The sequence below is a fragment of the Saccostrea echinata genome, unplaced genomic scaffold (genome assembly GCF_033153115.1).
Source record: "Saccostrea echinata isolate AGI-Se365-2 ecotype Australia unplaced genomic scaffold, CSIRO_AGI_Sech_v1 ptg000022l, whole genome shotgun sequence".
Classification (NCBI taxonomy): Eukaryota; Metazoa; Mollusca; class Bivalvia; order Ostreida; family Ostreidae; genus Saccostrea; species Saccostrea echinata.
In genome coordinates, this window is record NW_026889771.1 from 18,670,001 (window position 1) to 18,693,168 (window position 23,168).

Consider the following 23,168-nt stretch of genomic DNA (forward strand, 5'->3'; position numbering starts at 1 on the left):
TTTTGATGCAGTTGAAAAGCTTACATCAGTATGTATCAGCATATGACGTTTTATTGAAGTCGGACATGACAAACACTATATGCCTCGGCCATATTCATGGCAGGGCATAAAAAACTTGAATCTACACTATATGAGGATGTTTCCATATCAAAATGACTAACAAGCAAATTCAAAGAATTGTGGTCCCCTGCTTTCCGTGTCCTAGTGGATGGGATGCCATTATTTATGACATATTGTTTCAAATATGCACGCCCTATCATATGTCATTCAAAAGTAATCACCAAAGTTAAAATTTTTGAAAATTAGGTAAAACATCAAGGTCAAGGGGTAAAAAGTCATAGCATGCTTGGAAACATCTTGTTACAGGTAATGTACATGTCAAATATAAAAGTCCTATCTCTTCTCAATCAAAAGTTATAAGGAAATATAACATTTTTAAAAGTAGGTTAAACTTCAAGGTCAATGTCACAGAGTCAAAAGTCATGATATATTTAGAAAGGTCTTGTCACAGGTAATATACATGTATAATATGAACGCCCTATCTTTTCTCTTTCAAAATGATCATTTGAAATAATGTTAAAGTTTTTGAAAAGTAGGTCAAACTTCAAGGTCAAGGTCATAGGTTCAAAAATCATGGTTTGTTTAGAAAGTTCTTGTAGGTAATGTACATGTGAAATATGAAATCCCTATCTCTTATTATTCAGAAGTTATGACCAAGGTTAAATTTATTGTGACAGACGGACAGACTGACAAACGGACAGACTGACAGACAAATGAGATTTAATGTCCCCTAGGTCCCTTTTGTGAAAACGGACGACAATAATGCCCTTGCTATTCATGAGAAGAAGATTTATAATGGAAAAAATCCCCTGCATTTTTTTATGTAAATCATTGGATCCCCATATGTGGCCCCATCCTACCCCAGTGGGTCATAATTTTAACAAATTTGAAGCTACACTGTCTATGTAAAGAAAGTTTCAACTTTTTGGGCCCTGAGTCAGTGGTTCTTGATAAGACTTTTTTAAAATGATACCACCAAATTTTCACTAATTCTTGATTATCCCCCCTTGAAAGAGGGTGTGACCCTTCACTTGAACAAACTTGAATCCCCTTTACCCAAAGATGCTTTGTGGCTGGGTTGGTTGAAATTGGCCCGGCGGTTCTAGTGAAGAAGACAAAAATGTGAAAAGTTTACAGGCGGACAGATGAATGACAAACAAAATGTGATCAGAAAACCAGAAAAACTCAAGTGAGCTAAAAACTGATGATCACAAGTACTTGGAAAGAGTTACAGTATTTGAAAAGCAGTTTTTTTTTCATGCATTAATTGTTTTCAGAAGCTGAAAAGGTATGACTTGTATCCATGTTGAAAAAACTTCACATTTCAGAAAACAGTATGATTAAAAATAGTTAATCAAGGTGCTTTGAGTAGCAAAATAAGCTAAACTGGTATAGCTAATTCAACCACAGAGCTTAGTGAATTTTAAAATGCACAACCTTTTTCAACTCTTAATCATTCTTAAAATATTTATATCATCATTTCTGATTCAAGGGAGAACTAGAGATATGATCAGAAGTATATCCATTGACTAATAAACATGTACATGTATACTGTGTTTTTTAAGTCATTAATGTTTGTTTGTTGTTAAATGTCCCTCTTGGGAATTTTTCACTCATACGGAGACACCACCACTTAAAAATAATGAAGACGTACAAGTCGGATTTAAGGTTAACATTCATTTTAGGAATTTTCAACAATTAATTAAGACGTAAAGAGATAACTCCTTCCCCTTGCCCCTTCCCCTTCCCAGACCCCAGTTTGTTCATGTATGCAAACTAGTCTAATACTTTGGTTTGACATAAAAAAAATGTGAATACATACAAATAGTTTAATGGTCCATCTCTTTGAATGATTTTCATTCCTAATTCTAGGTTGACCAAAATTCATGAATGAAATGTCAAGTAATCTTATCATTGCTGCACTTCTATTTAATTTGATGTAGTCATATTATGAACAAGAGAGTGGGGATGACCTCAAGGGTTCATAACCTTAAACCATTAGATGTACATAACATAATAACACAAGAAACAAAATTATGTCTAGTCAAATGGAAAAATTTTCTACTATTTAGGAGTCGCATGATCATTTGTCATTTCAGGGACAGGGAGCGGCTAGGGAGATTGGAACCCCCCCCCCCCCCTGGAATTTGTAGAGTTATTTAAATAGGACTATATACTGATTTACAGAAGCAAATAAAAAATGACTTTGGGTGCCCTCCCCCTTTAAAAACATGGACCCCACCATCATTGTTTTTATTTTGTTTGTTTGTTTGTTTTTTTTTTTATTTTGCTCCTCAGGAAATTCTGGGCTGGAATTTTTTTGGACCGAAGTGTGGACCCCCCTCCTCCCCCCCCCCCCCCCCCCCCCCCCCGGAAAAAAATTCCCGGATCTATGCCTGTAACTGAATGTAATGTCGACAACGGGAGATAACTCTTCAGAATGTGAAATTCGTCTATTGTGGCATCGATGATCCACTCTCTACGATCGGCTCATACATTCAGTGTCTGAGAGAGAAACGAACGACAACTCTGCATAGGAGATTGCCGATGATCTTTGATCCTTTTTAAACTTTAACCTAACCATTTGCATTTTGGTTTATTTTACCCCAATCTATACTTAAACTTGTACTTACCGACTGTCATAGGTCCTGTCAACTTCATGAAATATAATCCAATTAAAACACAAAATGAATTAATTTCCACTGATATACATGTAACACTGCACCATGTCACATGGCATGTGCAATCTAAAAATGATAATGGTAAAACTAGTACTAGTACTGGTAGGGTGACGCAAGCCCAATGTGATGTAGAAATTTTCAAAAAGGTGTTCACATACATGTACAGTACAAGAACAAATTTTAAATTATCATAACAAACGATGTTTTAACATAACTTTGCCATCTAGGCCTATTTCCAAAAACAGGCAAATTGTGTGAGTGTGTATTTGGAGGGGGGGGGGGGGGGGGGCACATATAAATTGATTGGGTATGGCTTTTCAAGGAGGTTTTTGCCTAATCAAATACTAAAAAAAGTTTGCACATTTTGATAAATTCATCAAAAACGCTTTGTACTAAAATAATATTATTTGTTGTTGAGAAGATAAATTTAATTTAAAAAGTTCCAATTATGGGCCAAAAATTTATATCCCCCCCCCCCTTTTTATTAAAACCTAATTTACAACATTAATTAAATTCTGATATTTCAGACTGGTAATGAATTAAGTATATGAAATGCGTATAAGAGGTTCATGGGTCACATGGTCACCTGAGCATTTTATGCTCGATTTGACGAATACATGTACTGTGTAAATTATAGAATTATTTGGACTTTTTCCTTGGTAAGCCCAATATGAAGGAGTGTGCATTTAGAGGCAAACACCTTAGTGCGGGTATTACTGTCTCATGACAGCATCTAGTTATTTTTTTTCCTACACCGGTATCTCAGTAACGGTTCAGTGGATTTTTATGAAACTTTTGGAGATGATAGGGAACGATGTTCCCTCGGGACGTTTTTTTCATTTTTGATGATTTCACTTCCGGTCGCGAAATATGACGTATTTTTGACGTTTTTCTGCAATTCCGGTCTGTCCTACTCCGAAGAAACTGCGCAAAATAGAAATTTGAAATTTTCAGGAATGATAGAATTGTGACCTTGACATGTGCACCTGACTTTTGAAAATTTAAGAAGATGTTTAAATTTTTCAATTTTTAAAGTTAAATTTTTGAAAAAAAAAATTTATAATCCAATTTTAAAATTTTTTATATTGTCAAATAGATCTTGGCGAGAACTTTCCAAAAATGTATTCGTTTTGCATGTGAGTACATTAATAAACAATATATAAGCTCAGGTGTGTTAGGACAATTGAGTGCAAGTGTACTTTTAGAACTTTTCTTTAAAAAAAATCATTACTCTTTTATTTCTTGACCGATTTTAAAACTTTTTGCACCGTCAAATAGATCTTTACGAGACCTTTCCAACAGTATATTTGGTTTTATTGTAAGTGCACTAATAAAGAAAATATGAGCTCAGGTAAGTTAGCCTTTTGTTTTGACAGGACTTGTCAAAATCATTGTCAAGGATACTGGCGTACGACCGTACTCTTTGATCTTTGGCAGATATCCTTTGATTTCTTTTAAAAAGCATTATTTTTTTATTTCTTGACCGATTTTAAAACTTTATACACCATCAAATAGATCTTTACGAGACCTTTCCAACAATATATTTCTTTTGTTTGTAAATGCACTAATAAAGAAAATATGAGCTCAGGTATGTTAGCTTTTTTTTGACAGGAGATGTCAAACTCATTATCAAGGACACTTGTGGATGACCGTACTCTTTGATCTTTGGCGGATATCCTTTTATTTCTTTTTAAAAAATCTTTAATCTTTTATTTTCTGACCGATTTTAAAACTTTTTACACCATCTGATAGGTCTTCCTGTGACATTTCTTGCAGTATATTTGTTTTGATTTTAGGTGCAGTTTAAAAGAAAATATGAGCTCAGGTGTGTTAGGGAATTTTGACGGCCCATGTATAAGTTATTGATTTTCTTTAGCGACGTTTAATACACAGTGTCCTAGATGAAAGCAAGGACATTCAATTAAGTCTGAAATAGTGATTTCATAATGTACCTGTGATTATGAAAATTTATGTATTCAATTTAAATCATTGAAAGTTTTGAATACTATAATTTCAAATTTTAGAACCTGTAAAATCGTAAGATTTTGATATATCCTCTAATGTTTAAAGCTGTAAGCTCCTACTTGATGAATTTTTATTACAGCATTTAAAACTTCAAAAATTTTCAAGTTTGGAATAATTTAAAAGCCTTAAAATATGACATCAAGGGCATCTAAAATAATGAGAACATGAAAGAGAGTGATTTGGAGTCTATTGGAGGTAAAAAAGAGTGAAATTTATGCGATTTAAATTTTTTTAAAAAAATTCAGAACTGCTTCCAAAGATTGAGAAATCATACAATGAGGTTGAAATCAAAGGTCAAATAGAGTGAAATTTAATCGATTTAATTTTTTCAAAAAATTTAAATTGAATCCAAATGTTAAAACAAGGACTGTCCCTGTATTTTGAAGGATGTAGAATATCAAACAATGTGTTTTGAATCTCTAAAAGGTCAAATAAAGTGAATTTTAAACGATTTAAATTTTTCAAAAAATTTAAATTGAATCCAAATGTTAAAACAAGGACTAATTCTATATCTCTAAAGATGGAGAACATCATATAATGTGTTTTGAAATCTCTCAAAGGTCAAATAGATTGAAATTTAAACGATTTAAATTTTTCAAAAAATTTAAATTGAATCCAAATGTTAAAACAAGGACTATTTCTATATCTTTAAAGATGGAGAACATCATATAATGTGTTCTGAAATATCTCAAAGGTCAAATAGAGTGAAATTTAAACGATTTAAATTTTTCAAAAAATTTAAATTGAATTCATATCTTAAAACAAAGACCATCTCTGTATTTTGAAAGACAGAGAACATCAAACAATGTGTTTTGAAATTACTGAAAGGTCAAATAGAGTGAGATTTAAACCATTTAAATTTTTCAAAAAATTTAAATTAAATCCAAATGTTAAAACAAGGACTATTTCTGTATTTTCGGAGATATAGAACATCATACAATGTGTTTTGAAATCTTTCAAAGGTCAAATAGAGTGAAATTTAAGCGATTCAATTTTTTCAAAAAATTTAAATTGAATCCAAATGTTAAAACAAGGACTATGTCTATATCTCTAAAGATGGAGAACATCATATAATGTGTTTTGAAATCTCTCACAGGTCAAATAGAGTGAAATTTAAACGATTTAAATTTTTCAAAAAATTTAAATTGCTTCCACAAACCTAAAAACGCAACAAATGATGTTCTCTTTCTTCAAAATATGTAAGTTGACTTTTGTTTAATATTTCAGCGCAATTTAAATTTTTTGAAAAAATTAAATCGTTTAAATCTCACTCTAATTGACCTTTGAGAGATTTCAAAACACACTGTATGATGTTCTCCATCTTTCAAAATACAGAGATAGTCCTTGTTTAAACGTTTGGATTCAATTTAAATTTTTGGAAAAATTTAAATCGTTTAAATTTCACTCTATTTGACCTTTGAGAGATTTCAAAACGCATTGTATGATGTTCTCCATCTTTCAAAATACAGAGATAGTCCTTGTTTTAACGTTTGGATTCAATTTAAATTTTTTGAAAAAATTGAATCGCTTAAATTTCACTCTATTTGACCTTTGAAAGATTTCAAAACACATTGTATGATGTTCTATATCTCCCAAAATACAGAAATAGTCCTTGTTTTAACATTTGGATTTAATTTAAATTTTTTGAAAAATTTAAATGGTTTAAATCTCACTCTATTTGACCTTTCAGTAATTTCAAAACACATTCTATGATGTTCTCTGTCTTTCAAAATACAGAGATGGTCTTTGTTTTAAGATTTGAATTCAATTTAAATTTTTTGAAAAATTTAAATCGTTTAAATCCCACTCTATTTGACCTTTAAAAGATTTCAAAATACATTGTATGATGTTCTCCATCTTTCAAAATACAGAGATAGTCTTTGTTTTAACATTTGGAAGCAATTAAAATTTTTTGAAAAATTTAAATCCTTTAAATCTCACTCTATTTGACCTTTGAGAGATTTCAAACCACATTGTATGATGTTCTCCATCTTTCAAAATACAGAGATAGTCCTTTTTTTAACATTTGGATTCAATTTAAATTTTTTGAAAAATTTAAATCGTTTAAATTCCACTCTATTTGACCTTTGAGAGATTTCAAACCACATTGTATGATGTTCTCAATCTTTCAAAATACAGAGATAGTCCTTTTTTAACACTTGGATTCAATTTAAATTTTTTGAAAAATTTAAATCGTTTAAATTCTACTCTATTTGACCTTTGAGAGATTTCAAACCACATTGTATGATGTTCTCCATCTTTCAAAATGTAAAGATAGTCCTTGATTTTACCATTTGAATTCAATTTAATTTTTTGAAAAATTTAAATCATTTAAATCTCACCCTATTTGACCTTTGAGTGCTTTCAAAACACATTGTATGATGTTCTCCGTCTTTCAAAATACAGATATAGTCCTTGTTTTTACATTTGGAATCAATTTAATTTTTTTGAAAAATTTAAATCGTTTAAATTTCACTCTATTTGACCTTTGAAAGATTTCAAAACACATTGTATTATGTTCTCCATCTCCCAAAATACAGAAATAGTCCTTGTTTTAACATTTGGATTTAATTTAATTTTTTAGAAAAATTTAAATCGTTTAAATCTCACTCTATTTGACCTTTGAGTGATTTCAAAACACATTCTATGATGTTCCCTGTCTTTCAAAATACAGAGATGGTCTTTGTTTTAAGATTTGAATTCAATTTAAATTTTTTGAAAAATTTAAATCGTTTAAATTTCACTCTATTTGACCTTTCAGTGATTTCAAAACACATTGTTTGATGTTCTCCATCTTTCAAAATACAGAGTAGTCCTTGTTTTAACAATCAAAATCACATCTCATCGAAATCTGACGGAAGACCCACTCGTTGCTCGCAACGAGATCGGATCTAGTTATTATTATTTTTTTCTGTCCAAATTTTGTGCAGACGATTTCTCAGAGATGGATGGATGGATTCACTTGAAATTTTCAGAGATGATGTATCATGATCTAAACCTTATTCATATTTTTTATTTTTTGGAAATTCACTTCCGGTCGGAAGTTATCGCCCTTTAATCGAATTTTTAGTGTCCATTTTGTCTACACAAAACTCAAAAACGACAAAAGCTAGAGTGCTGAAATTTTCAGTGATAATAGAGGACATGTTCTAGTTGTGCACCCCAGTTTTCAAATTTTCTGGAAGTGCCTAGTATGGAAGCTCGGTAGGGGTCGAAATTTAGGACATGAATCAGGAGTGAATTTTAGAGACATTTTTTATCATATCTTCAAAACTATGAATATTTTCTGAAAACATATTGAACAGAAATTGTGTAGAATTACTAGATCTTTTATATGATATCAAAGAAAAAGGGCTGACTCATCACATTAGGGGCCAAGAGAGGCCAAAAGTCTTAAATCCATAACTCTTTAAGGATCAATATTTTGTTATACATTACTAAAGCAAAAATGTTTATCTGAACAATCTACAACTATATATTATGATAAAAAATCTCATATGTTACAAAATTAGGGGCCATAAGGGGCCAGAATGCTAAATCTTTGACGGTTTATATCTCGAAATTGGGAAATATTTTGATAAGCAATATTGAACAAAAGATGTTCAAAATAATGTGCTAAACAATATGCAACCTTTCAAAATTTGCTAAACGTCCCCATTAAGGAGTTGAAGGGCCAGCCCCTAAATACTTCTTTTGCAAATATCTCAGAAACGAAAAAGAATTTCTGACTAGTTGTTGAACAAAAAGTGTTCAAAATCATGAGAGCTTAAAATTGATATGAAGAAAAAGGGGCTGGACCCTCAAAATAGGGGCTGAGTGGGGCCGAAAGTCTTTGAACAATAACTCTTTAACGATCAATATTTTGTAATGCATTACTGAAGCAAAAATGTTTATCTCATCAATTTACAACTATATATTCACATCATATGTTACATAATTAGGGGCCAGAAGGGGCCAGAATGCTAAATCTTTGATGCTCTATATCTCAAAAGTGGGAAATATTTTAATAAACAATATTGAACAAAAGATGTTCAAAATAATGTTCTCATTAATATGCAACCTTTCATTTTTTGCTAAACGTCCCCATTAAGGAGTTTAAGGGCCGGCCCCTAAATACTTCTTTTGCAAATATCTCAGAAACGAAAAAGAATTTCTGACTAGTTGTTGAACAAAAAGTGTTCAAAATCATACGAGCTTTAATGTGATATCAAGAAAAAGGGACTGGCCCCTCAAAATCGGGGTTGATAGGGGCCGAAAGTCTTTCATGAATAACTCTTTAACGATCAATATTTTGTAAAATATTACTGCAGCAAAAATGTTTATCTGAGCAAACTATATATTATGTTATTCACATCATATGTTACATAATTAGGGGTCACGAGGGGCCGAAATACTAAATTTTTGACGCTTTATATCTCGAAATTGGGAAATATTTTGATAAGTAATATTCAACAAAAGATGTTCAAAATAATGTGCTAAACAATATGCAACCTTTCAAAATTTCAAAAACAAAAAAAACGAAAAAGAATTTCTGAATAGTTGTTGAACAAAAAGTGTTCAAAATCATGAGAGCTTTAAAGTGATATGAAGAAAAAGGGGCTGGACCCTCAAAATAGGGGCTGAGAGGGGCCGAAAGTTTTTGAACAATAACTCTTTAACGATCAATATTTTCTAATACATTACTGAAGCAAAAATGTTTATCTCAACAATTTACAACTATATATTATGATATTCACATCATATGTTACATAATAAGGGGCCATAAGGGGCCATGCAGAATGCTAAATCTTTGACGCTCTATATCTCAAAAGTGGGAAATATTTTAATAAGCAATATTGAACAAAGGATGTTCAAAATAATGTTTTCAACAATATGCAACCTTTCATTTTTTGCTAAACGTCCCCATTAAGGAGTTGAAGGGCCGGCCCCTAAATACTTCTTTTGCAAATATCTCAGAAACGAAAAAGAATTTCTGACTAGTTGTTGAACAAAAAGTGTTCAAAATCATGAGAGCTTAAAATTGATATGAAGAAAAAGGGGCTGGACCCTCAAAATAGGGGCTGAGTGGGGCCGAAAGTCTTTGAACAATAACTCTTTAACGATCAATATTTTGTAATGCATTACTGAAGCAAAAATGTTTATCTCATCAATTTACAACTATATATTATGATATTCACATCATATGTTACATAATTAGGGGCCAGAAGGGGCCAGAATGCTAAATCTTTGATGCTCTATATCTCAAAAGTGGGAAATTATTTAATAAACAATATTGAACAAAAGATGTTCAAAATAATGTTCTCATTAATATGCAACCTTTCATTTTTTGCTAAACATCCCCATTAAGGAGTTTAAGGGCCGGCCCCTAAATACTTCTTTTGCAAATATCTCAGAAACGAAAAAGAATTTCTGACTAGTTGTTGAACAAAAAGTGTTCAAAATCATGAGAGCTTTAAAGTGATATGAAGAAAAAGGGGCTGAACCCTCAAAATAGGGGCTGAGAGGGGCCGAAATCTTTGAACAATAACTCTTTAACGATCAATATTTTTGTAATGCATTACTGAAGCAAAAATGTTTATCTCTACAATTTACAACTATATATTATGATATTCACATCATATGTTACATAATAAGGGGGGCAGAAGGGGCCAGAATGCTAAATCTTTGATGCTCTATATCTCAAAAGTGGGAAATATTTTGATAAGCAATATTGAACAAAGGATGTTCAAAATAATGTTCTCAACAATATGCAACCTTTCATTTTTTGCTAAACGTCCCCATTAAGGAGTTGAAGGGCCGGCCCCTAAATACTTCTTTTGCAAATATCTCAGAAACGAAAAAGAATTTCTGACTAGTTGTTGAACAAAAAGTGTTCAACATCATGAGAGCTTTAAAGTGATATGAAGAAAAAGGGCTGGACCCTCAAAATAGGGGCTGAGTGGGGCCGAAAGTCTTTGAACAATTACTCTTTAACGATCAATATTTTGTAATGCATTACTGAAGCAAAAATGTTTATCTCTACAATTTACAACTATATATTATGATATTCACATCATATGTTCCATAATGAGGGGCCATAAGGGGCCAGAATGCTAAATCTTTGATGCTTTTTATCTCAAAAGTGGGAAATATTTTGATAAGCAATATTGAACAAAAGATGTTCAAAATAATGTTCTAAACAATATGCAACCTTTTGATTTTTGCTAAAAGTCCCCATTAAGGAGTTGAAGGGCCGGCCCCTAAATATATTCTTCGCATATATTTTGGAAACGAAAAAGAATTTTTGTATAGTTGTTGAACAAAAAGTGTTCAAAATCATGAGAGCTTTAAGGTGTTATAAAGGAAAAGGGTCTGACCCCTTAAATAAGGGGCCGAGAGGGGCCGAAAGTATACAATCAATAACATTTTAATGATCAATATTTTTTAATATATTACTGAAGTGAAATGGTTCTTCTTCACACACTTTATCTAAATAACATGATGTTGATATAATATGTTACGCATTATGGGGTCTTTAAGGGGCCAGATTGCATAATCTTTGGCGCAATATGTCTCGAAAAGGAAGAATATTTTGATAAACGGTATTGAACAAAAGACGTTCAAAATAATATTCTGAACAATATGCACTCTTTCAATTTTTGCTAGACGTCCCCATTTAGGACTTGAAGGGCCGGCCCTTCCCGAAAACAAAAAAAAAATTCTGAATAGTTGTTGAACAAAGAGTGTTCAAAATCATGAGAGCTTTAAGATGATATCAAGAAAAATGGCTGGCTTCTCACATTAGGGGCCAAGAAGGTCCGAAAATCTTTAATCTATAACCCTTTAATAACCAATATTTTGTTAAACATTATTAAAGCAAAATTGTTCGTCTTAACAATTTATTTATATCATTATATTTGAACCAAAATCTCAGTCAAATTCTTATCTCATCTTATCAAAAATCGGACGGAAGACCCACTCGTTGCTCGCAACGAGATCTCATCTAGTTATTATTATTATTCTTTTTTTTCTACTTTCTTCTCCGGTACTTTTTTGTCCGGGAGTGTTCTCATAGAACCACACATCCGATTGACATGAAGCCTTTTTAGGGTTAATAGGCATGTTGTGTAGGTGTTCGGAACGAAGGTCATTTTGCACGCACATGCATGCACATGAGTGAAATGACTGATATACTTGATGAAGCCATAACTTTTGTATTTCTTGATGAATTGCTTTGAAACTCAAAATATAAAGATATATTAGTAGTCTAGACAAGATGACATGGTCAAATTAGCATCAACTCATGCGCATGCGCGTGCGCTCTTCTCTGATTGGCTGATACAAAAATTTCAATAATTTCCTTGTTTTTTGATAAAATACTTTGAAATTTAGAATATAAGTATATATTATAAGGTGCAACAAGATGTTATATAGGAAATTTCTTGAAAACACACGGATGCAGGTGTGCTGCAATCTGATTGGTTGAAACTTTAAATGTCTATAACTCCCTTGGTTTTCAACAAAACAGGATGAAATTTATGACATGGATAGGCACATAGAGGTCCTACATTATGATACTATCAAAATTGAATGCAAGGCCATGTATGCGCGTATGCTGAATTCTGATTGGCTAATACTTACAGGGTTACATCTCTTATTTGTCAATGAAATTCTTTAATATTTAACACAAATGTATGTATTGTGAGACACTATAAGAAAATTAATGGGAAAAATGTAGAAAACATGTGCAAGCACATGCGCTGAGATTTGATTGGCTAATACCCATATGGCTATATCAGAGTAGTTTTCCAATGAAATACCCTTAAAAATAAAGTGTCCATCTATCTTACAAAAGTATTGTCTAATTTATTGAAGCTTGTAGGGAATCGGGCATCAAAAGAGATTGGGGAGCCGTTTGGGGAACATCTGTAACTGTTCCCGTTACAATTAGCACTAGTTTTAAACTACTTCCGGTGGACAACGGAAGTGACGCCGGAAAAACGAAACACCGGAAACATATCTACAGATCATGATCTATTATCCCAGAAAGTTTCATGACTCTATCTTTAACCATTTTAGAGGAAAGACCCGGACAATATTTCAATATAAATAAAGAAAATCAGAAATAATTCGCAACCGGAAGTGACATCATCAAAATAAAAAAAAACGCCTTAAGTTCATGTAACTTGCCATCACTGCTGAAAGTTTCATGAAAATCCATCCATGCATTTACGAGAAATCGCGTGCACAAAATCGGTAAGAATAATAATAATAAAAAAAGTTGAACAGAAACAACAGAATAAAAAGAAGGTCTTCCGTTGAGACGGAAGACCTTAACTAGATACTCGTTGTGAGCAACGAGAGGTCTTCCTTCCATATAACCATCCTTAACTTTGTTATTCTTCGCACATCAAATTACATTTATATCTGCTCGTTGTAAAGACACCTAAACATTTAACATGAATCTTTAAAAAGATTTTTTATTTATAAAACAAAAATAAAAAGAGCACAGAATTCACAGAGAGAGAAAAAAAAACGTTCAACATCATTGATAAAGATGAAAACGTAAATTTAAGCAAAAAATTCAGATATAGTCGGGATTAAACCAAGATCGGCTGCCTGAAAATTTAATATTGAAACCACTACACTAGTGCAATGTACCAGCAATCATCGATGTTTACCTTGCACTCATTCCCTGAAGTAACGAGTGTCAGGCAGGTTAATTTTTTTTTCTTATAGTGTAGAATTCTAGGATGAAAACTAGCCAGCTAAATGGGGAGTTTTGATAAGGCAGTTTTTCGGCCCCTCACAAAATATTATGAAATTTTGGTATTTTGTAGAAAAACTCCTTATCTTCCTAAAAATATGAAAATAATTTATGTTGCGCATTCTTTGCGCATTTCAGATAATTGAAAATTTAAGTATACCCCTTTCGTATATTTTTGGAGTAGACATTTTTATAGGGGGGAAATGGATTTTTTTAAACCGTTAAAATCATAAATGAAATAGGATTAATCTGATTAAAGACATTTCAGCATTTTTTAATACAGAAAATGGTATTGATTTTCCACGAATGTTTTTTAAGGTGCGATATTTACTTTTCTTTAAACGAGGATGAATTTAACTTATAAAACGTAAGCATATAAAGAAAGTTTAAAAAATCATAATTAATCGACAGTTTATACATAAACTTTACAATTAATATATAACATTTTCCCATACGAAAAATGTAAATGAAAAGATATGTAGACATGAGATAGGTAAACGTCAAAACGTTCATATACAGGTATATGCAATATATTTTCATCAATGAGGTTATACAACTAAATGTTTTATAAAGATATGCCTAAATATCATTGAATTGAATTTAAAAAATGTTTTAAAATAAAAAGAAAAATCGTTACGATTGAAAATAAATGCAGCTATATATACATGTAAAAAACTTTTTTAAGCATCATATTGCTACAGAAGCCGGTAGGTGCAAGGTAAGAAAAATATTTTATCTGGTAGCCTCCACATTATTATTCGGCAGCCGATAGAAAATTATATCTGGTGGCTGCCAAAACGTTTTCCTGAAGCCACAACATAAATAACTGGCGGCGGTCAGAAACTTATCTGTCAATCGACATATTTAGTTTTTTGGCCACAGCCACATAAATAACTAGAAGCCGCCAAATGAGATTCTTGCGGTGTAGACATGTAATCTAAAAAAACATAAATTTTAAGGGAAAAATAACCATACCAAAAGAGAATTTTTTTTTATAAAGTGTAGATTTGATCTTTGCTAATAAGGCATGAGACTCCCAGATTTGACTATAAACAGAAGTTGTAGATGTTGCTAAAGCAAAAACACTACAATTTTATCTGGAGGCTGCCAGATATATTCAATGGCAGGCGCTAGAAACTTATATTGCGGTCACCAGAAAATTATATTGCGGCTGCCAGACAATATACTTATTTAACCTAGCACCTACCGGCTTCCGTATATTGCAATATATTTGATAATATCAATAATATTAATAATTGCTGGTCAAAATATTTTATTATGATACGTAATTATATGAATAGTCAAATGATGGAAAAACCTAAAATACATTGTTTCCTTTTCATTATGAAAGTAAGAAGTATTTGCCCACATAGATGTACGTTATGTTTTCAGCATAAATGAGAGAATCCCAGTCAGGACCTATTTTCTCTCGCTTCCCAATTCTCCATAGATTATTAAGTTGCCTGACCAACTCTTGTCATTTCTCATTTACATGTAAGAGAGTTTTAGAATTCATTATATATGATTTACTAGAGTAGAGCCACAGTTCAAAAAACGTGTAAACACCAAAGATATGTTTTAATTCTTTATCCTGCCTCGACATCCAGACTTAAAACAATCCACGTTCCCTACATCAACCACACGAAGATATATGGGCGCTTCTCTAACATTTTCGAGCGTGGATTTCTTTTTACAATATTTTAAGTCTAAAATAACTATGCATGATAAACAACATTAAGGCATGGACTTGCTCCAAAACTTTTTTTTGTTCACCCAGTCAGAGAATGTAAGATAATTGATTGATTATTATTGTTCAACGCAGAGTCGGTGATATTTCAGCCATATTTCAGCGGCAGAAAATGTAAGAAAGATCGATCATCTGAACTATGTCTGGTAGTGTGCAATCATAGATGCATGATCAGTGCAAGTTTAGACACGATAGGGCTTATAATTACATAAGAATGAGACCCGCTTCAAAATCTTTAACCTGCTCACTCATGAAGGAAATGTAGGTCAGTTCCAGCATCTGAATCAAGTCTGGTAGTGTACATCCGAAGATGCATCATAAAGCAAGTCTGGTCAGCATGTTTGTGTTTGTAGCTGCTCTGCTCCAAAAACCTGCTTTAAAAACATTTACTTGGACATAATTAGCTGAAAATGCAGCATCTGAAACTTGATTGGTAACAAGGAAACACACTAGATCAGGTGACTCTGATTAATATAGGGCATAGATATACTTGAAAAAAAAATCTGCTTCAAAAACTTCTACCTGGAGCACCGATGCCGACGGTGTAACAAAAGCTCCCTATCTTCGTGGAGATGAGCTAAAATTGTGACGTTAACGTAATACGCTGGCAACAAAAAAGGTATAGAAAAGAAGATAGGGTACGATGATGTTTTCTATTGTTAATATTTTCAAGAATTTTCTTTAATTAAAAAAAAAAAGCTACTTTTGGCTTAATATTTTAACACAGAGTCAGATCAAGAACCAGCAGCTTCTAATTTTAGATATGCAAATTCTATGCAATTTTCAATTTTTGGATATGAAGTGCACACATGACACTCATCATATTTCAAGATATTAGAGTGCAAAGTGTATCTAATTACTGAGCCATATTAGGTGAGTGTCCCTCATGCACTTCACATTTCAAATATCGATTTATATATGCCACCCTCTTATATTTTCCATAAGCCTAATGTTAACACATCTGAGGGTGCATCTAAGTATGTATTAGCTATGGTGTGAATTCATCTCATATTAACTTTTGAAATATAATAAATAACAAAAGTTAACATATTTTTCTTGAATTCTAAACTAATTTTGATAAAATAAATTGAAATTTATTTTTTTGAGAAAAAGTGGGCCACTGAGCAGCCTTATCGAAACTCCCCCTTTTGTACAAGTACTAGTAGATTTACATTGGAATTTGTTACTTGAGTTTTAAAAATAACGGTTAGCAGAAGAATGTGTTCAGTATTATGTTCAGTAATGTGTTCAGTATTATGTTCAGTAACTTGCATCTATAAAGGAATATTACCCTACTAATATCATAGAAAAATATTAAAAAACATAAAATTTGAAAAATTTGACTTTTTTAATTTGCTTCCGGTAGCGACCAGAAGTATTCACGATGCACAAAAAGGCAAACCCTCACATCTAAAAGTCATGTTCTCTGCTCTCAAAAAATTCTCCAGTGCATATCTGTAGCTGTTCTTTAGATTCTGCGCAGATAAAATTTCATTTAAAAATCAGAAAAATGTTTGTAATTTGGAACCGGAAGAGAATTTCTCCAAAATTCTTTCAAATGTAACAATGGCATTTTATAGCAAATGATCCCTGAAAGTTTGATGAAAAACCATCAAATAGTTCTTGAGATATTGCGTGCACAAAAATTGTCTAAAAAGTCTATTTTTTAAATGTCTTCTGATGGACAATTTAAAAAACAGTTATATATTAAGCATAGCAATAAGAGTCTCTATTACCCCTACTAAATTCAAAGAAAAATATTGAAAAACGTAAAAGTTGAAAAAATGACTTTTTAAATTTACTTCCAGTAGCGACCGGAAGTAATCACGACGCACAAAAAGGCAAACCCGCACATCTAGAAGTCATGTTCTATGCTCTCCAACAAGTCTCCAGTTCATTTCTTTAGCCATTCTTTAGATCTCGCGCGATAAAATTTCATTTTAAAATCAGAAAAATGTCCATAACTTGGAACCGGGAGCGAATTTCTCCAAAACGCTATCAAATGTAACAATGGCATTTTATAGCACATTTTTCCTGAAAGTTTGATGAAAAAACCACTGAATAGTTCTCGATACTGCATGCACAAAATTTGTCTAAATAATAAGAATAATAATAATAAGAAACAGTAGAATCACTATAAGGTCTTCCGTGAAGACGTAAGACCTTAAAAAAAGTTGAAAAGAAACAACAGAATAATTAGAAGGTCTTCCATTGAGACGGAAGACCTTAATAAGAATAATCTTAACCATCAGAATCAGTAGAAGGTCTCCCACTGGAGCGGAAGACCTTAATAATCTTAACCATCAGAATCAGTAGAAGGTCTTCCATTGGGACGGAAGACCTTAATAAAGATGTACCTTTTTTTTCATGGGAATGTTGAAAATTGTTAATCGGAACTCCCACTGACTAGTTCACATATAATTTAATATTTAATTTTGTTTCATGCTAGACTCTCAAATGACACAGCATGTGCGGATCAAGATGGGGGGGGGGGGGGGGGGAAGGTGTCCAGACCCCCCTTGGAATTTGCAGAGTTTTTAAAAGTTTATACTGAAGCAAATAAAAAAAAAATGAATTTGCCCCCCCCCCCTCAGAAAACTTGGACCCCACCACCACCACCCCACCACCACCACCACTAAATAGGTCTTCTAACGTTTGAGAATTTTTTTTTTCCTTGTCAAGAAATTTCTGGGTTGGAAATTTTTTTTGACTGGATGGACCCCCCCCCCCCCGGAAAAATATCCTGTATCCATGCCTGCACAGCTTATAAATATTTTTCTTGATTCTATTTAAACAAAAGATGTCGCCTTAGTATTGATACATGTATATAGTTTTAAAAACATAAATAAAAAAAAACTTTACAAATTCTTTTTTGGAGTATATCTATTATTTTCTATTCATCGTTGCAAAATAAAAGAAAATACTTTCATAAATAAACATACACTGTGGTTATTTTTAGTTACTACAGGAAAATTTCGCAAATTCTCATTCGGGGAGATAACTCCCATTTGTTTACGATACTTGATCGATGATTTAAGTGGCGGGAACAGGTAGGTGATGAATTTCCCGCAGAGGGAACACTGTTTACCTGTCTCACCTGGCCAAATCTTGCATTGTGTTTATACCGCGACGGCGCACGGGAAATATAGGATCTGCGTTGCCTGTACTGTAACTTGGCACACAAGACTACACTAAGATACATAACTTAGTGTATCGTTTTTTTTGTTTTGTTGAACAGTGTTGCCATGGTTACTAAAAATAGAAATTTCTGTGAAATTCCTTTAAAACGCTACTCCTATAGTTTTGGTTTGATTTCAATATAACTTGGCACACAAGTAGACTACACTAAGATACATAACAGTGCATCAATTTTTTGATTTTGATGAATGATGTTGCCATGGTTACTAAAAATAGAAATTTCTGTGAAATTCCTTTAAAATGCTTCTCCTACAGTTTTGGTTTGATTTCAGTATAACCTGGAACACAAGTAGACTACACTAAGATACATTATTCAGTGTGTCGGTTTTTGATTTTGGTGAACAGTGTTGCCATTGTTACTAAAAATACAAATTTCTGTGAAATACATTCAAAATGCTACTCCTTCTATAGTTTTGCTTTAATTTCAATGTAACTTGACATGCAAATAGACTACACTGAGATACATAATTGTCTTTATCAGTTTTTTTGGATTTTGATGAATGATATTGCCATGGTTACTAAAATCAAAATTTCTGGAAAAAATCTGTTAAAAGGTTACTCTTCCTACAGTTTTAGTCTGCAATAAATTTTGCGACAAAAAGAGACTAAACCAAGGATCATTACTATATTTTTTGCAAAGTTTCAAGTCCAAGTGCTACTTTTCTTTTCCTTTGTTATAAGTACAAACCAGTAGAGCTACAGTCTTATCAGAGACTTTTGGGTATAGCTGTGCATTTCTCTGTCAGGAGAATATTTTGGGCACCTGAGTCACTCAGGTGGTAAATTGCTATCTGTGTTCATGGTGTATTCTTTCTGATCTTTTCCCGCAACATTTTTATCCTTTCAAAAACAATAATTTGAAAGAAAGAAAGTGAATTCCTCTGAAAAATGGACCAAAATTGATAAAGAAGTTTCTGTTTAAAGCAGTGCAGATTTTATTCAAAAATACATCCTCTGGGCCAAAATGCCAAAGACATAAGAAGAATTTTTTAACTTATCAATTTTTTTTAGTTTTCATAGTAAACTTTTAAAGCACTTTTTGCTCTATTGAGCTGATGGCTCAAAGAGCTAGTGCTGGCTATTTGTTTGGTATGCATCAAATTTTTATATGCCTGTTGTAAAGGGAAGTATTATGGTACAGCAGTGATGTGTTAAAACAAGAATCATGAAATTTTGCCAGCTGATGCATCTTGGGTGGAAAGTGTGTCGGGTTTAAAGGAAGGTCACTGTGACCATTAATTGAAAAGTTATTACCTATGTTATTTTTTCTGACTCACCTGAAGTTAGGATAAGTGAATCTGTAATCCAAGAAATAAAAAAAAAAACCTGACGCTCGAATAGATAAAATCATATTAATATTATACCCCTTTTTCTGCATTTATAGGTGGTTAGCAGTTCGTTTGGAGTTTGTAGGCAACTGTGTTGTCTTTTTCGCTTGTTTGTTTGCAGTTTTAGAAAGGGACACACTAAGTGGTGGAATAGTTGGACTGTCAGTGACCTATGCTTTAAATGTGAGTACATGAAACAGAGGTGATATGAGAACTTCAAACCTAATTCTCAAAAAAGTTCTATAAAGGAACTACAGCAGTTAAACTTATAGATTAAAGATATGAATACTAACTTTTGTCATCCTTGTCAAAGACAATTTCACTTAATAGAATATCTATGGCACACCAATCTCGTCAAAAGTATTTTCTGCACGACCTTAAACGAAAATTACACGAGTAAATAAAAACTTTCACAAAGTGTGCAAAATACACACTAACCTATCGAAATTTACACAAACTAAAGTAAAACTGCACAATGAACAAAATATTTACATGATATAATGAGAAAATTACACAAACGTAAAAATGAAAACTGCATGAGTGAGAATACAACATTTACATAATATGCAATGCATCCTCATTACGCTTATTTCATTAATATTCATCGGAGAACAGCTCAATGTGGCTTGGATGCTTGAAAGTTATTATCAATGTAACAGGGTTAGTAATCTCAATTCTTTTTTTATAAATTCTGCTAGACTTTCAACGTGCACAATGTATTATTGATAATTTGACGGAGACACACTCCTAAGTACTGCATGAACATCCCCGATTTCAAAAAATTCCACGCATGTATAGAAAATGTAAAAAATTGGGGGGTTGCATATTATCAATTGTGTATGTGTGTAGTATATGTATAAAGAATGTAAAAAAAGGGGAATGCATATTTTTGATAGTGTTTGTGTTTTTAAACAGTATTTTTAGAATATGTCAATCCTCTACCTAGCATTTTTTTATTTTGAAAGTTTAAAACAAAGGCATATTGGCCTAAACATATGAGGCGCCGTTTTGGTATTTACTGCCAAAAAGTGATATCACCTATTCAAATAGGTGATATCACCTATTCAATTGGTGATATCACCTATTCGAATAAGTGATATCACCTATTCAGCTTCTGAATAGGTGATATCACCTATTCGAATAGGTGATATCAGCTATTCGAATAAGTGATATCACCTATTCGAATAGGTGATATCACCTATTCGATTTGAATTGGTGATATCACCTATTCGAATAGGTGATATCACTTATTCGAATAGGTGATATCACCTATTCGAATAGGTGATATCACCCATTCAAATAGGTGATATCACTTATTCCTTTTGAATAGGTGATATCACTTATTCGAATAGGTGATATCACTTATTCGAATAGGTGATATCACTTAATCATTTTGAATAGGTGATATCACTTATTCGAATAGGTGATATCACCTATTCAAATTATTTATGAAATAACAACTGCTCCCAAGACTATAGCTTTAATTCTCATTTACTTTCACTTTCGTTTTATAACTTACCATTCTTGCAGACAATGGATTACAGCTTCGCATTTAGTTTTAAGCACCCCAGTAGAATTTGTTGTTTGTTTTGCTCACAAATTATATTTATTACACTTATCTATCATGTATACTATAGGAAAATTCAAAGGGTCTGTAAGTCTCGTTGACTTTCACTTTCGTTTTATAACTCCTGGTTACCTGAGCGTTCTTGGAGACAATGGATTACTTAAGTTGTAAGCATCGCAGTGGAATTATTAAACTTGTAGTTTGTTTTGATCCCCGATTGTTGCAAAGAAGAGGAGAAAGTGGATTGATAGATGCAGGTAAATAGCGTTTAATTGCTTTATTTTTTCATTACATAACGTAAACACAAGCTATTCCGAGGAGGCCAAGATTAGCCAACATACTTAAGCAAAAAGGGAAAATTAAATCGTTTTAATGCTAAAATCGTCTGTATTCAAAAGGTACGCTTATCTACAGATTGGTTTCATAAATTTAAAGCATTGACTTAGCTTACAGTGGTATAATTTGGAGTATTGGACAGGTATACATGAGTTTGGGATATTGAATGCGATGTCATTGAAAGCAAATAAAAAAATAGATGTACCCAAATGCATCGACCATGGGAATACAAAGTTGAATACCACGTCTATAACATATGATCTTTGTAGAAAACACATTCTTTTTTTTTAATTACTACAATAAATAAAAATGGTCAGCTCATTCTGTAGGCTATAAGCTGCCCTGTCTATTCGGAAATAAAAATGGTCACACACACTAAAAAAATAATCATTTTTTATTCTACAAAGAAGAAGGCATTTTTTCATTTACACATACAAACTGTATTAACCGCCAAGTTTCATGACCCCCCCCCCCCTTGCCAATACTCCTACAATTATGAGACAGACTTTTTTTCTTGAAATAGGCATTTTTCTCCATTTGTCATTATATATTACAGGGCTGCACAAGGTACTGAAAAAGGGACAGTGCTTTGAGTGAATGTGTTATCCATGTATCTGCAAATGAAGCAGATCCCCCAGTGAAGAGTGTGACAACTTCCAACTTCCAAGTTGTTAATGACGGAACTCCATTTAAATCAGGTACAAGTTAAAGTTTAGGCTGCACAATTCTTTTTTACAATATCAAAACTTAATAATTCAGGATCAAGTTCACACAAGCTCACATTCCATGGTTACTTACAGCACCATTATGCTAGATAAATTTGTTATGATACACTTTCATGTTAAATAGTCAAATTTGATTGGTTTAAAAAACATTTGTTAACAAGTACTATTACCATACTGTATGCCAAATATTACATCCCAAATGGTTGAAAATGCATGACTACGGGTAACAGTATATACAGTAATAAAAAATGTTAACTGTGCAGAATGTTTGCACATTTGTTTCACCTTGATGTTTTCTTTAAAATGCATTTTATGACAAGAAAAATATTACCTGTTTATTTTGGGTGATGTAAAATTCTTACTCCTTAAAAACCATTGCTGACCGAGGCGAGGTCAGCGATGGTTTTTGTGGTATAACAATTTCACGTTATCCTACTAAACATGTGATATTTTTATCTTATATGTACTTCTATTTGTAAATGTTAATGACTGTGAAAAACATAAATATTTATAAATTAGTAAAATCAATTTAATACACTATAAATACACAAAAGGACAAATTTGTACATAATTCTCTATGATTAGGTTAATTAGTTTATATAAAGGATGTAAATGGGCATGATATATCATTGTTAATATTCAAGAAAGTGTTAACTGTTTTTCTTGTAGATGCTCCTTTCCATCTGATGTTTTCCAGGTTTTTGTGAAAAGTTTTCTTAAAAATGGCACCAATCAACCACAAATACTATGCCAGT

General features: G+C 32.3%; 1 protein-coding gene and 1 long non-coding RNA gene across 4 annotated transcripts in view; both read left to right on the plus strand.

The window, feature by feature from the left end:
• Positions 1-23,168, plus strand: part of LOC133190567 (multidrug resistance-associated protein 1-like) — a 962,792-nt gene that overhangs the window by 840,146 nt on the left and 99,478 nt on the right. For all 3 annotated transcript variants that reach the window (XM_061326266.1, XM_061326267.1, XM_061326268.1), the window contains one exon: positions 19,842-19,968. In XM_061326266.1, the coding sequence (XP_061182250.1) occupies positions 19,842-19,968 (127 nt within the window). The remainder of the gene's footprint in view (positions 1-19,841; positions 19,969-23,168) is intronic.
• Positions 21,492-23,144, plus strand: LOC133190580 (uncharacterized). The gene is made up of 3 exons (XR_009721603.1): positions 21,492-21,609; positions 22,245-22,386; positions 23,083-23,144. It is a non-coding gene; the product is annotated as an uncharacterized LOC133190580 (long non-coding RNA).